The 14,877-nt window shown below is 59.0% G+C and overlaps 1 protein-coding gene across 1 annotated transcript in view; it reads left to right on the forward strand.

The window, feature by feature from the left end:
- NCOR2 (nuclear receptor corepressor 2) overlaps positions 1-14,877 on the forward strand; it is a 237,784-nt gene that overhangs the window by 123,577 nt on the left and 99,330 nt on the right. Inside the window, exons 19-21 of the mRNA XM_031948456.1 lie at positions 1,224-1,426; positions 1,624-1,890; positions 2,336-2,647. Coding sequence (XP_031804316.1) covers positions 1,224-1,426; positions 1,624-1,890; positions 2,336-2,647 — 782 coding nt within the window. The remainder of the gene's footprint in view (positions 1-1,223; positions 1,427-1,623; positions 1,891-2,335; positions 2,648-14,877) is intronic.

The following is a 14,877-nucleotide window of genomic DNA, read 5'->3' on the forward strand; positions in this document are numbered from 1 at the left end:
CAAACCCAAAAAATGAGGGCCTTCCAACCCGGGGCCCTACCACAAAAAGGAAAACCAAAACCCTTATGACCAAGGGGCCCAGTTTACCTCCCCAAAAAAACCAAAAAGCAAACAAGGGGATGGCAAAAGGCACAGGAGGGTGAAAGGCCCGCCTGGGGCAGGAAAACAGAAAACAACAAATTTATAAGCTGGGCTTTCCTGCCGGGGGCTTGGGTTCCCCTCTGTCTTCGGGCCCGGCTTCCTGGTGGGGTCCAGAGCCCGGGGCGCCTGGTGTGGGGGCGGGCCGTCCCTTCAGGTGCCGGGTCCCTCCCTCCTCCAGTTTCCAGGGCTGGTTTCCATGGTTTCCAGTTTGCTTCCTTCATTTAGGAAACACTTAGAGGCCTAAGAAGGCCCGGCCCCTCAGGGCCCCGGCCCCAACCCGGCCCCCAGGCCCGCCCGGCCTCCCAGGCCCCACCCCCAGAGCCCCCCAGGCCCACCCCCGGCCCGACCCCCCAGCCCCAGCCCCCCGGGCCGGGCCCCCAGGGCCCGGCCCCCAGGCCCAGCCCCAAGCCGAAGGTCCCGGCCTCCTCTCCCCTGGCAGCGCTGGCCCGCCCTTTTCAGGGCTGAGGCAGCAGTATCCCGGGGAACCCCTTTCTTGTCGGCCCCCCCCCAGCCTGCCCCCCCGCCCCGGGCCGGTGCCCGGCCCGCAGGGCCACTGGGCGGTCCGCCGGGTTTTGGGGCCAGGACCCCCCTCCCTCTCACCCGCCTCTCTCTCTCCCAGGTTCTGCCCCAAAAGTTTGGCCTCCCCCGTTCCTCAGAGAAAGGTGGGGCCCGCCCCCACGGGCCTCCCTCCCTTCGTTCCCCTGCTTTCCCCCCGCCCCGGCTGGGCTGCGCCAGGTCACCCCAGAGGGCGCCCGTGCCGGGCCCGCCTCCCTTGCCGGGCCTCTGGGGGGCGGTGCTTTTGGGCCCTCACCCGGCGCGGGAGCCGGGGCGCCAGACCCGAGCGGGCTGCCGGGGCGCGTCACAGGGCAGCCCTCCGGCCCGGAGTGGTCTCCAGCGGCCTCTCTCCCCCTCCGGGCCTGGCGGCCAGGGCCCCCCCCGCCCCCTGCCCCCCGCTGGGCTCCCGACGGCCCTAGAAGCCGTGCCCGGTGTGGGGGTCACGGGGGCTGCGGGGGGCGCGGGGCCCCCGGGTCAGCCAGCCTGGCCCTTTCTGGCTCCGGTTTCCCTCCTCCCCCTCTCCCCAGACACCAGGCAGTCTGGCAGAGGTCGCGCATGTGCAATCGCACAGACACATTTCCACACTCGCCCCGTTGTGAAAGGGCCTCCGGACAGAAGGGGAGGCGCCGAGCAGGGAGCGCGGGGCAGCCTCCGCTCTGGCCTTTGCCGGCGGCTGTCGTGGCGAGGCACCCGGAGCGAGCGTCGGGGCCGTGGGGGAAGCGGGAGCCGGGTTCGAGCTCTTCCTCCCCAGTCTGAGCGAGCCCCCTCAGCCTGGCCCCGGGCACCGCCGGGCAGAGGGAGGGGCTCGCACCCGGGTCCCTGCCCCCCCAGGCCTTGGCACTGGCTGTTTGGCTGGGCCCGAGTTCTCGGCCCCTCCCCCTTCTCCTGGAGGCCCTCAGCCCCTCTGGGCGACCTGGGCTTTCCCAGGCTGGCGCCTCCTGCAGGCAGGCCCGGGGCCCAGTGGGCACGGGCCCCCCAGAAGTTCCCCGTCGGGACGCGGGGATGGAGCCGGCGCATCTCCCCCTAAGCATTAACCGCGGCTCCGAGGGAGAACGCGCGTCACTGAGGGAGACGCTCCTTCCCCCGAGCCTCCGACGCGGGCTCGGACACAACGGGCGGGGTGCGGAGGGGGGCCTGCCTCGGTTTCCCCAGTGCGCTCCGACACCCCCTCCGCCTCTAGGTCCGTGGCCCTCGGTGAGATGCACAACAAGGCGGACCCCCCCAAGCCGCGGGACCGGTCATAGGGGCGGGACCGCTCCAGGCCGGGACACCCGGTGCCCGCTGAAGCCCACCCAGGGGCCCCGCCGGGCCCCGGCTAATCTTCCCTAGAAACGGGGGCCCGGGAGCGGCTCCGAGACAGTGAGGCCGAGAGCGAGCCGGGGCTCGTTTTCAGTCTCGACCCACTTGGGGAGGGGGCTCCCTGGGAAGCCTGAAGGGCGCCACGCCAGAGCTCGGCCATGAAGGAAGGTCACGTGGTGATGAGAGAATGATTACTTTGCACAGTGGGAGCAGAGTTAACGGGATCCCTTACCCCGGGAGGAGAGCCCGGCTGAAACCATAAATGGGTCCTTGAGGGGCTGAGCAGAATTCATGGACAACAGAGCAATCAGGGGCTTTTAAAGGAGCTGGCGGCGTTTGAGGGGGCATCCGGGAGCCTCCCCAGAGCCTCTGCCTCTCAGTGCCCGTCAGGCGGCAGGATCCTAGCTCGTCAAGGGGCTCCAGGGGTCCGCGCTCACTTGTGCTCAGTCAGAGCAGAGGCCGTGCCAGAGATTGGGATGTGGGCGGGGAGGGCCGAGACCCCGCGGGGAGCCCCTCCCGGCCGCCGGCTGAACGGCCCCGTCTTCCCCCGCAGACCGTGGCCGAGTGCGTCCTCTATTACTACCTGACCAAGAAGAATGAGAACTACAAGAGTCTCGTGAGACGCAGCTACAGGCGGCGCGGGAAGAGCCAGGTAAGAGACCCCCGAAGTTGGGGCTTCCCTGTCCGGGCCCAGAGATTGTCCCCATCCCAAGGGACGGGGCCACCTGCCGACTGGGTGCCGAATCCAGCCCGGCTGCCCCCTGCTGGAGACCGGGGGTGGCCGTGCCCCAGGCCTGGTCCCGGCGGTGGGGACCTCCCCTCAGCGGCAGCGACCCCCACGGCGCCTCCCCGGGCTGTCGGGGGTCAGAGGAGACCGTCCTTGTACGGGCTCCGCCGTCGGTGTTTGTGAGGGTGATGGCTGCCGCCCCGGCGCCCGGGCCTGGAAGGTGGTGCCGAGAGTCTGCTGAGCCTCTGGTGGCCGGGGCGGGGGGGCTCCTGCGGTCAGCCAGCGGTCAGGGCGGGTGTCGTGTCGGTCCAGAGGGCCTTCCATGAGCCCCCCGGGGAAGGTGGCGCCCGATGAGGGAGAAGGGCCCCGGGCTGCAGCTCAGGGGTGAGACACTGAGGTGGGGCCTTCCCTGAGGTCCGGTGAGCCCCTCGTCCTTCCTGGGGGTCACAGGTCTGAGGCTGGCCAGCGACGGGGGCGATCTCAGCCCTGGCAGGAAGGGAAGGCTTCTTGGTCTCCCTAGAGCCCCCCACCCAGAGGCGCGCCCAGTGCCCTCCGAGGAGGACTGACTGGCCCTCCCTGGCAAGGCTGGTGGGCCTGTGGCAGCCAGAGCTGTTGGTACTGCCCTCTCCCCTCCGGGCGCCCGGCTGGGCTCACTCCCCTCTCCAGGCTCCCTAGCTTTCTGCCCCCCTCCCATTTTCCGTTGTATTGTCCTTCCAGAACCTGGGGGTCAAGTGTGCCCTAGCTCTGGGGGGCTCCCTCCTAGGGACCCACCTGGCACCCCTGGCTTCCTCCTAGGCACGCTTCGGGCATCAGGGGCTGAAACCATTTACTATCAGCCTCCTAAGGGCCGCTGCCCCCCCCCCCCCAGCTTGGGGGAGCCGTGTCCTTGTGCGCATAGTAGGCTGACAGGCAGCTTTGTCCCCATTGCTGCGGCCCACACTGGCGACCCGCAGAGGCCGGAGCTTTGCCCAGACTCCCCTCTGGTACCTCGTGGTCATCTGGTCTGTGATCCGGGGACGGGCAGGGAAGCAGCCCCCAGGGCCTGGAGAAGGGGCTTCTCGGAGGCCCTCAGCCTGCAGCCTGCTCTCGGGGGGGGGGGGGGTGCTTTTTAAGGAATATTTGTTAAATGTGTTTCTGTAGAATTGGCTTGTCATTCTTCCCATTTTATTGTACGTGCTTCTGAGAAAGGGCTCATGGGAATTGCTGCCTGGGGGTCCAGGCCATGACAGTACTAAGCACCCTGAGCCGCAACAGCCCTCCCTTAGCACATGAGGGACCTGAGGTCGGGAGGGGAAGGGGCCTGCCCAGGGTCATGCGCATGTGACCTTGTGACCTTGACCCCTTGGTCAGAGTTCTCTCCCTGTGTCACGCTGGATTTGTTCAGTCAGTCTACGGCACACACGGACGGGGTCTGCTGGGCGCCTTAGCAGCTAAGGGAACTCCTAAGGTGAACACCCCCACCCCAGCACGGAAGGGCAGCGTCTCATGGCCAGCACGCCGGAGACAGGACTTACTGGCTCGCGCTCCAGCCGGCAGCTTCCCCCCCTCCCCAGCAGGGTCCTTCCCTCCCATGGTGTCCCACTCCTTAGGGTGTAGCCCCCTGTAGATTTGGGGGGTGTAGCTGGGGACTGACAGAAAATGCATGGAGCTGTCCTGAGTGGCAAGTGGGAATGAGTGAATATTCAAGGTCCCCCCAGGGAGCAGGTAGAGCATCTCCATTGGCTGGCCTTGTAAAAGCTCCCTCCCTTCCTCCCTCCTTCTTTCCTTCTCTCCTTCCTTCCCTCCTTCCTTTCCTCCCTCCCTCTCTCCTTCCCTCCTTTCCTTCCTTCCTTTCCTCCCTCCCTCTCTCCTTCCCTCCTTTTCTTCTCTCCTTCCTTCCCTCCTTCCTTTCCTCCCTCCCTTTTTTTTCCTTCCCCTTCCCCCCTCCCTTCCTTCTTTCCCCTCCCTCCCTTCCCTCCTTTCCCCCTTCCTTCCCCTTTTTCCCTCCCTTTTTTTTTTCTTCCTTCCCCCTCCTTCTCCCCCCCTTCCCCCCTTCCTTCCCCTTTTTTTCCCTTCCTTCCCTCTCCCCTTTTCCCCATCCTTCTTCCTTTCCCTTCGGCCCCCCTGGCCCTCGGCCCTTCCTCCCCCCTGTTTGCTGTTCTGGGTTTCACAGCAACTGGCACTTCGTGGGGGGAAGGGGTGTTTTCAACGGGTCCTTCTTGAACGGGAAAAGGGAAACCCCTGGGCTTAAGGTCCACCCCGGATCTGGCCTTGGGCTGGGGGCCCCCAGGAGCGTTCCCCTTTAAGAGGGGCAAGGTGGGCAGGGGGGGGGGGCCCCAGAGTCCCTGGGGGTTGGCTCCCATTCTTCCGGGTGGGAAAGGGACCCCCGGAAGTCTCTGTTTTCCCAGGGATGGGTGGGGAGGGAATGGGAGGGGGAGGGAGAACTGGCCCCGGCCCAAGGGCCTGGCCCTCCCGGGCCCCTCCCGGGCCCTCCTTCCCTCCCTCCCTCCCAAGTGGGGCCCTTTGCCACAGGCAGGCTGGCCACAGTGGTGGGGGGGGGCCCTTATTTCCTTATGAGTAGTCCTGCTCTGAAGCTGGGGATTGGAAAAGTCTTTAACCAATGGCCTGCTTCCCAGCTTCTGGTTTCTTATTGTCTGATGCCTCCCAGCAGCGAAAAATGAAACCCGCTTGTCGTTAGAAGGAGAAAAGGACTCGAAGCCTTTGTTCCATTAGCTGGGGAGGGGAGGGCCCCAGCAGGGGGTCCCTGGGGCGGGTCATGGCTGCCCGTGTCTGTGCCGTGGGATGGCGAGCGCCAGAGAGCTGGCCTCCCATGATGCTCTCCTCCCTCCTGTTTCTCCTCGCCCTTTGTCGGATTTGTATGGAGGGAATGAGGGAGAGAGGGAAGACTGGGGGGCACAGAACCCCCCAAGGAAGAAGCACTGGACTCCGGGGCCCCAGGGCTCCATCGCCTCCCTGCATTGGCCATCAATTCCAATCAATTTGCAAGCATTTATTAGGCACTTACAGTGTGCTAGGCATTGGGCCACAGTGTTGGGAATGCAAAGGAAGGGGGAGACCAAACCATACCTTTTCCACCTGACTGGAGCTTTAAAGCTGACACAGGTCGTCTTCTACAGGCCCTAGGGGACCTTGGGGTCTGACCAAAAGCCCCTCTATCACACCCCCAGTAACGGGTGGTCTGGACTTTTCCTGAAGGTCTCTGCGGGGGGGGGGGGGGGGAGCTGCCCAGGCCGCCTGTGCCCCTTGGGAGCTGCCCGCCTCCGAGGCCGCCTGTGCCCCTGGAGAAAGCTCTCCCGATGAGTGTTTCCTGACCAGGGAGCGGAAACTACTTCCTTGCACCTTCTGCCCCGGGGCCCTAATTCTTCCTGGGCCAAGCAGGACAGGACCAGGGCTTTGCTCTGGGTTGCCCTTTTGCTTTTGTTTTTTAAACAAATGAATTTTCTCTGAGGTGTTTGGTGGGCCTGGGTAGGGGTGGGGCCGAGCTCTGGTTGAGACATCGGGGTCCCGCTGGCTCCTGTGTCAGCTGGGAGGGAGGCTGGTTCTGGGCCTCCTCTCACAGTGGGATGCTCTCCCTCACCTCCCCCGAGCGCTTGCCCTGCCAGGGGATGAGCCGGTTTGGCTGAAGGCCGGACAGACTGGAGATTTATGCCCCCGGCCCAGAGCCATCTCCTGCCAGTGCAGATCAGCCCTCTCCAGCTTGGTCGTTTCATAAACATGGAGCTTGGAGAGATACCTGGGGGCTGAGTTCCTGGGCTTCCTCTTGGCCCAGGGCCAAGAGACAGCAGGGCCCTCCTGTGACGGCGGGGCGCTCCGAGGGGCGTTGTTGGAGAGCGCCCCGGCCGTGGCTGGGCCTCTCGTCGGGGTGGCGTTGGTGGGCACCCGCCCATGGCTGGCGCTTTGGCTCAGGAAGGGTGCCAGGGTGCAGCCCCGGGGGGGCAGCGTCGAGGGCAGTGATTTGGGGGTCTGGGATCCGAGAAGGATCTGCCCTTCTGCCTCGGGGCGTTGGGAGCCTTGCTGTCCCTTGGTCTGTGAACTGCTGCAGTTAGCGGGTGTCCGGGCGCCCTCCCTCTCTCGGGATTTCGTCCTCTGTGACGCTTATAGTTCATGAATGAGGAAGCTGTGGCCCAGAGAACATCAGGTCACATGGGGTAAGGGGAGAAGCAGGGTTTGAACTCGCATCCTCTGGCTCCACCGTCCGTAGTGCGCTTTCCTCTCTCCTATTATTCCCAACCCAAGTAACCCCGAGACCAAAAGCCCAGAAGAGCTGGAAGGGCCGGGCTCCCTGAACATAGAAGAGCATCTTTCCCATTAAGTGAAGAGGAGTTCAGTCGGGAAGCATTTATTAAGGACTTGCTGTATGCCCAATGCTGGGGACACCGAGCTGGGTAAAAAATGGAGGCAGCAGCGTGCAGTCATCGAGAGCCAGTGACCCACGCTGAGGGGGAACAGTTTGCCCGGGGAAGGAGCCCACCTGGCCAAGGCTGCAGAGGTGGCAGAGCGGGCTGTGAGCCCGGCCCTGCCCCCGAGTCCTCCGGTGTGGGGAGGCCATGGCAGGGCCTGCAGAGGGGCCATGTTTCTCTGCCTACTTTGGGACAGTCGTGTCTGGGCTTGAGGACCCTCACTCCCAGCTCCTTCTCCAGAAGTGCCGACTTGCCCTGGACTTTCTCCCTAGCTGCCTTCTCTTCTGTATGCATTTCTTCTCCCCCCATCTCCCTCCCCCCTCTCCCTGTTCCCTTCCCCTGTTTTTGTCCCCCTCCTCATCTCTGTCACCCTCCTTCATCTCTGTGCCCCCCCCCCCCCCCCCATCTCTTGAGAACCGCACAGAGGAGGGAGTCCTAATAGTGAAGGAAGGAGTCCCAGCCAATGAAAAGCCCCCTTTGTGGAGGGGATCTCTCTCTGGACACAGGTCAGATCCAAGGGTCCCCCTCCGCCCTGCTGTTCTGTGACAGCTGTATCCGCTGTTCATTCATCTGTGTCGGCAGAGGCCGGTGGTCAGCGAGGCCAGTGGTCAGCGAGGCTGGTGGTCAGCGCAGGAGGGGCTCGGGGCGGAAGGGCCGGCAAAGGCCTTGGGAGGCTTCCCGGAGGAGGCTGTTCTTGGCGCTCAGCCGCGAATGACGGGCCTCTGGGGGCTCACAGACTGACTTACCAACACAGTTGTCCCTGGTGGGGGGCTGGTGCCCTCCTTGGGATCCCCCTCCCTACTGGGAGAAGTTGGAATCACAGCATTGAAAGACAACATGTTCTGTATAGCACCGCGCCCGTTTGTGCATCTCCCCGTTTCTTTGCTTGTCCCGTGTCACCTGCCGGACTTGGCACATGCCCGTGGCCTCCCCAAAGTGCCTCCAACCCCCCTTCAGTGTCAGTCCGTGGTGCGTCAGAGCCACTGCATATGTTTGGTACATGTTCACGTGTCCTTGTATTTGTACACATGCGTATCTGGGCAGTGGGAGGCGCGGCCCCCAGGGAGCCTGTAGGGTTGGGGGGCAGAGCCTGCCTCTGGCACTGACCCTCTGGCGAGCTCGCCTGGCAGTGCCATCAGGGGAGGGAGATGACCCACGACCATTAAGTTGCTCCGGGAAGGTCTTCACCATCATCCCCTTCTGACCTGGGGCTGTGTGGCAAGCCGCCTACCTGGTCCAGGCCGAGTTCTCCGTCTGTGAAACGGGGGCAGCAGTGCCCGTGGTGCCCACTTCTCACATGGGCTGCGCTAGCAGCTTTGCAGGAGTTAAGATGAGCCCCAAGTCAGTCGTTATCATGGGGCAGGGGGAGACCCAGGGCATCAGCATAGGGGGTGGCGTGGCCCCGGCCACCTCCCCAAGGGAGAAAGGGTGCAGACCCCTCCCCAGAACAGGAACAGTGACTCAGTGCGTTTCCTACGAGTGTGGCTGAGTCACTGGATGCATCTGTTCCTGCAGATAGAAAGGGCAGCCTCTTCTGGTCTCTGTCAGGGTTGCTTTGTGGGGACCTGTCCCCCGTGAGTTGAGATTTAGGGTGGGGATGCTGGGCTCCGAGGGGGCTCTCGGGCCTGAGCTGTCAGTCACGTGTGCTCCCTGCTGTAGGACCGCCCAGAACAGGTCCCACTTGGCTGCCAGAGGGCCTACTGAGCTGGACCTCCTTGTGACGGCCCAGCGAGCTCACAGTTCTAAACTCCTTGTGGGGTGACTCAGTGGGAGCTCCGTGGCTAGGGTCTCCACCGGCACAGGGCCGACTCCATCCGGGACCCTCGGCGCAATAACCGCCGCCCAAGACTGACACGGGGGAGCGGGGGGCTTGGCTCCCCGGGGTCCTTTTCTTCATCTCCCCCAGCCGGGACGGGTGGGGGTCGGACGCAGCCAGGGGGAGGTCCCGTGCCATCCGTCATCCCTGCAAGGCCCAAGGCCCAGAGCTCGGGCCCTCTCGGTGTGGCAGGCCCAGTTCCTCCCCCTGCCCGGCTCCTGGAGATGAATCACCGTGGGTGATGGCGGCGGCGGCCCCGAGTGCGCCCAGTGACGAGCACGATGGTTTTATAGCTCATGATTCATAGACTGTGAGCGACCGCGTTATTCCAGGACGTTGCAAAATCAGAGCAGGAATGTTGTGGTCAGTTTACGGCTTAACTATGCAAATCGCCAGGAAGCGCCGGGAGCCCGAGAATGTGAGGCAGACGGGCTGGGGCGGAGGGCCTTCCAGGAGGAGGAGGAGGAGGAGGAGGAGGCTGTGGCCCGATGGGGCTCGGGGAGAGTGGCGGCACCCAGGAGGCCGAGGGGGGCCCCGTGCTGAGAGTAAGTGTTCCCCGTCTGTCTACCCCATCCCTCTCCTTCCTCCCTGAAGGTTTAGTCGGAGGACATTTGGGTTGGCCTTTCTTCTCCTCTCCCCCCAGGGGGCTTATGGGAGACTCAGTTTAGGACTAGCACAGGAGAGCTACAGTCCCCTCCTCCTGGAGAGCAAGGCCTGAGGCTGGATGCTGACTCTTGGGGTACACTGGAGCCGGGGGGCTGCTGGTATGGCCTGGGGGGAGCCCTGCTATCTTTGGGGTCCCCCTGCTGCCATTTGGGGGAGGAGGATGACTGGCTTTCAGAGGGCAGGAAACAAAGGCAGGAATGACCTCCCCCACCCTCCCCACCTCCCACTCACCGTCTCCCACTGGACCTTTCAAAAGAGGAAGTAAACAGCCACGGGAGGGGCTGGACTTCCTCACTCTGCTTTTTGGTGTGTCTCTCTCTCTCTCTCTCTCTCTCTCTCTCTCTCTCTCTCGCTCTCTCTCTCTCTCTCTCTCTCTCTCTCTCTTTCTCGCTCTCCCCTCCCCTCCTTTCTATTCACTGACTTCTCCATCCCCTCTCCAGGCCTGTCTCTGCCTCCATCTGTTTCTCCCCGTTTCCCAGCCCCTCCCTCCCCGTTGCTCCTTCTCCCCAGAGAACGCCATTGTTTCTGGGGTCACCCTGACTCTGGGCCCTCTGTGTGAGTCAGGGCAGCCTTGGGGCAGGGATTAGGATGACCCAGGCCTGTGTTCTCCACCCCCTGCTGGGGAAGAGAAAGTCAAGTCCTTGTCAGAGAGGGAACGCTCGCTGCTGTCCCCCCCACCCCTTGGTGGATGAAGTCATTTGACAGCTCACTCCAGTGTAGTCTGAGAAAGCTGGCAGGCAAAAGCCCCGCCACATTGCTCCAAGGCTGCTTAATCTTTCACAGGAACACGTGTGTGTGTGTGTGTGTGTGTATGTGTATGTGTGTCTGTGTCTGTGTTTCTGTGTGTGTTTGTCTGTGTCTCTGTGTCTGTGTGTGTCTGTGTGTCTGTGTCTCTGTGTGAGTCTGTGTGTCTGTCTATGTGTGTGTCTGTGTGAGTCTGTGTCTATGTGTATCTGTGTGAGTCTGTGTCTGTGTGTGTCTGTGTGTGTCTGTGTCTGTGTGTGAGTCTGTGTGTCTGTGTCTGTGTCTCTGTGTGTGTCTGTGTCTCTGTGTCTGTGTGTGTCTGTGTCTCTGTGTGTGTCTGTGTCTCTGTGTGAGTCTGCATCTGCACGCGCACACTCTCCCCTGAGCCACGCCAGCCCGGGAGGTTAAGGCAGGACGGCGTGGCTGAGATCAGAGAGCCCCTCTGGGCGGGGAGGGCAGTCGGGGTCCGGGTGGTGTCCTGGACAAATTGGCTCCTTGTCCCAAGCCAGGCTGGAGCTGGGCCTTGTCTAAGTGGATCACGCTTTTGTTTAGGATTCGGGCAGAGGTGAGCAGATGTTTGTGATTGTCCTCCGAGGCCGCAGTTGCAGAGAAGGTGGGGGGGGGGGGGTGCTGAGGAGAGGAGGGGTGCCGGGTCCCTGCCTTTCTTTGGGTCAAGGTCACCTTCAGTAGATGGCCTGGGCAGTGTGAGGTGGACATGGGGGAGAGAGGAAAAAGTCACATCTGACAGACCGTCCCATCTGCTGGTAGAAAAATGTGACTGGACCCATTCAGGGTCAGATAATGGGATGAGACAAGAGTGGGGCTGGGCCTCTCCTCGCCCCCCCCAGCAGATGAGCCAAACCTCATCCAAGAGCCCCAGGTTGAGGGGGGGGCCCCTGCCAGAGACCAGCCAGATGCTGCAGTAAGCTCCCCTAAGAGCGAACTAGGCCCAGAGTTTGGGGTGTTTCAAGCCAGACTGGAGCAATTGGGAAATGTTAACCATTGGGAGCAGCTGTTAGTGTGGGCTAAGATCTTTGCAGCCTCATGGGGTGCCGGACCCCAGGACCTTCCCTCTGCAAGTCCTCAGTAGTGCTGGGTCACGGGCCTCGGGGGAGCCTTTGTCCTCCCTGCTGCCCTCCACCTTCCTTTGTCTTTTGACCTGAAGGGCTTGGGGGCTTTCGGGCGCCGGGCAGGCCTCCCTTAAGGAACGTCCGTTGGATTTCAGACAGACTCTTCCTTACTCCAGTGTGGAGCCTGCTGGGGGGGCTGCCTGGTGGCAGGGAGGGACATCTCCATTGCTCTTCTGGCCTTAAAGAGAAGAGGAACCTTGAGAATGAGTTCACTTTGTTTTGTGAGGAGGAGAAGTTTGAAATGATGGCAAACGCTATAATTGATGTCAAGGTTCCCTCTGCCCTTAACTTTCTGCTTCCTGAGGCCGAGCTCTGATCCTGATGCTGATTTATATATAAGCACATGTTCTATGAGTGACTTTCTTTGTCAGAAAACTGACTGGCTCCCACAAAAAACCAAAGTGTTTTGGGGGAAATATTTTAAAACAAAATAAACAATTTCCCTCAAATCAAGTTAAAAAGGATTTAATCAGTATTGAAAGTGCTATTTTTTTCATCACTCATCCTTTTACCCTTCAGTATTCTCTGGCCTGCCTTCTTGGGAGACCCTAAACCATAATTGAAGTTCCGGTTTCCCCCTTAGATTTACTGGGCCTTGGGGCCCAGGTATGTCCCAGGCCTCCTGCTGCTCAGTAACACTGTGCAAAGAGATGCTAAATCCCTGCACAGCCTTGTCCACAAATGCACAGTGAGCTATATGTTCAAATCAGACTTTTCTTAAAAATCTCCCCTCCGTTTTCCAGCCAGCAAGTCGTAACATGGTTCCTGGGTTCCTAGACCTATTTATTGTGCCCTTGAGCCGTTTCCATGCTAGCAGAGACTTAATGGTTCTGAATCTGGCATCTCTGACCTTGTTTTTAAAAAGACTTTGATCATGCTACTTCAATAAGATTGATTTTTGTTTGTAATCTTGTAGATTTTATTTTCTGCATTTAGAACATGATTTGGAGAAGCCGTTCACAGGCTTTCTCAGCCTCTCAACAGACTGAGAACTCCTGGTCTGTCTGAAGTAGATACAAGGTGACCTTGGAGGGGAGGGGAAGGTTCCACCTGGGACTGAGAGATCTGTGCTCCAGCTCTGTCCCTCTTCAAACATTCCCTCCCTCCCCCTCTTCCCCAACCCCGCTGGATCCTTTGCTTCTCAGGCCTCCCAAGGGATGGATGGCCTAGGTCATTCACCTGGCATTAACTAGACAGTAAGGGGTGGGGAGCAGGCACTGTTTTGCTCATAACACAGGAGATGTGGTAGATCGCCGATAATACTTGTTCAATTTAAGTTGAGCACTAAGGACCAACTGTGGTCCAGGTCCTGAAGGTACAAAGACTGTCTTCTCTTTCCCTCTTGCCCCCGAGGAGCTTAGAATCGAGTAGGAGACAGAGGAGAGGAAGATAGAGCATCTGTGACTACTGTGAGCTTAGCACTGTGGAGGAAAGGGGAAATGAGAAATTTGGTCCCTCCACTTCAATCACTTCACTATCTAGTTGGGGAATTGTAATAGTAAGTGATGATGATGATGATGATGATGATGATGATGATGATGAGAGCAGCAGCTTACATTTACGTAAGACATTAAGATTAGTGAAACAGTTCACATATGTTATGTCATGTGATTTTTGGGACAGCCCTGAGGTCCAGATAGGTTCGGCATTCTGGGTGTAATCACCTTGCAAGGGGCAGAGGTGAGATTGAAATCTAGAAATCTCCTAATTCTGAGTCACCACACTGCCCACCTTTCCATGAAATAATCAGCAGCACACATGAAACAGTACATGCAATCCCTTCTCTTTTCCTGCTTTCAGTTCCTAGAAACAGCAGATTTGTTTGGAATATGTCTCAAAATTTTCCAAAATAACAACAATGTTGCCCAGGGTTACATTCCCAACCAAAGACGGTATGAAATAAATCATTAATGTGACCAACAATATGTCCAAAATCCAAAGAGGCATCTCTGGTAAAGCTATAATAATTTAAAAAATAAAATCATGATTTATAATGGTCCCAAATGCATCTGTCATTATGCAAAAGCCTCCTTTCTGCAATGGCATGTGCCAATTAGGATAGTTTCTCTCACTGCACAAATAGGATCTTTTCTGTGCTGCTGCTACAGCGGATCATAATTAAATCTCTCCCTAGCAGTGAATCTTGTTCACTGCCTTCAAATTTAAGAAGATTTGGGGGAGGAAGGATTGCTTGATTCAGGTCTCAGTGAGAATAACCACATACAGAGAAACCGACTATAGCTTTCCTGGGAAATCTAAGCTCCTTTCTTTTCTTGCTGTAGTTTCCATTTAGCATTCCGAATCATCCCATTAACCTCAGCGGTGGGCGCTTAGCCAGCCGTCGATGCTCTGTAAGAGCCGTGGGTGCTCTGTAAGAGCTGTGGGTGCTCTGTAAGCGTCGGTCGACAATGTGATTCACCCGGTGAAAATCATTTAAGACCGAGGGCCAAATCTAACACTTCTTCTCTTTCCTGTCTAATTCATAGCTTCAGTTGAAACAATTTAGCATCAGAAGAAAGTCCCCACCAGGAAACGGTAATTGCCGTAAAGTCACTCAACTTGACAATCCAGTGATAGCAATAAGAATATTTCACATTTCATTGGACAGCTATAAAATAATTTCCAGGGCATTCAAATGAGCTCTATTTTCTTCTATTTAGCTAGTTATTTTTTTTTAGTAAAGATTAGATCTCCTCATCTTAGGTTGGAAATCCGTGCCTGAGCCTTTTACTTTCCCCTTCTCCCACAACCCAGTGCCTGGCACACAGTTAGTCCTTAATAAATGCCTGTTCCCTTCCCCTAGTGGTTCTTTTCCTGGGGCTCCTTACTACATGAATGTCAAACGTAATGCAGATGTGGGAATTGACTTTCGCCCCTAGTGGGTCTCAGAACTCCCAAGCTCAAGAACTTCTCCAGCTTCAGTCTCCCTGAGGGCAATTTGGATGGCTTTTTTAAAAAGGGCTCCTCGCTTCCTCTCCCTCCCAGACATGAGGAGGAGGCCACGAGGGTCAGACTTGGAGCCAGGTGACTGGCTACAGTATGACTTGAGATAGTCCTTCACTTCTCAGGACCTCAGTGTGCTTGTTGGAACAAGAATAAGAAGGAGTAATGTCTGTACAGCAGTTTAAGATTGAAAATCACCATGGTGGTTCTATCTTGTTGAGGCTTAGATGAGATTGGTTGGTGATGTTCTTGGTATCAGAAACTTGGGTCCACATGCCAGCCCTCCTCTTAATTAGCTACATGACCAATGGCATTGTCCTTCAGGCCCCGAGTCTCAGCTCCCTCCTTTGTGCAATGGGGACAGTGTGCAATGACTGCAGTCAGAGGGTTGGAGTTCAGATCCTTCCTCCTTCACTTGTTCCGGTGTAACTCCTGTCAGACAGACTACTTCATCTC

Source organism: Sarcophilus harrisii, chromosome 1 (genome assembly GCF_902635505.1).
Source record: "Sarcophilus harrisii chromosome 1, mSarHar1.11, whole genome shotgun sequence".
NCBI lineage: Eukaryota > Metazoa > Chordata > Mammalia > Dasyuromorphia > Dasyuridae > Sarcophilus > Sarcophilus harrisii.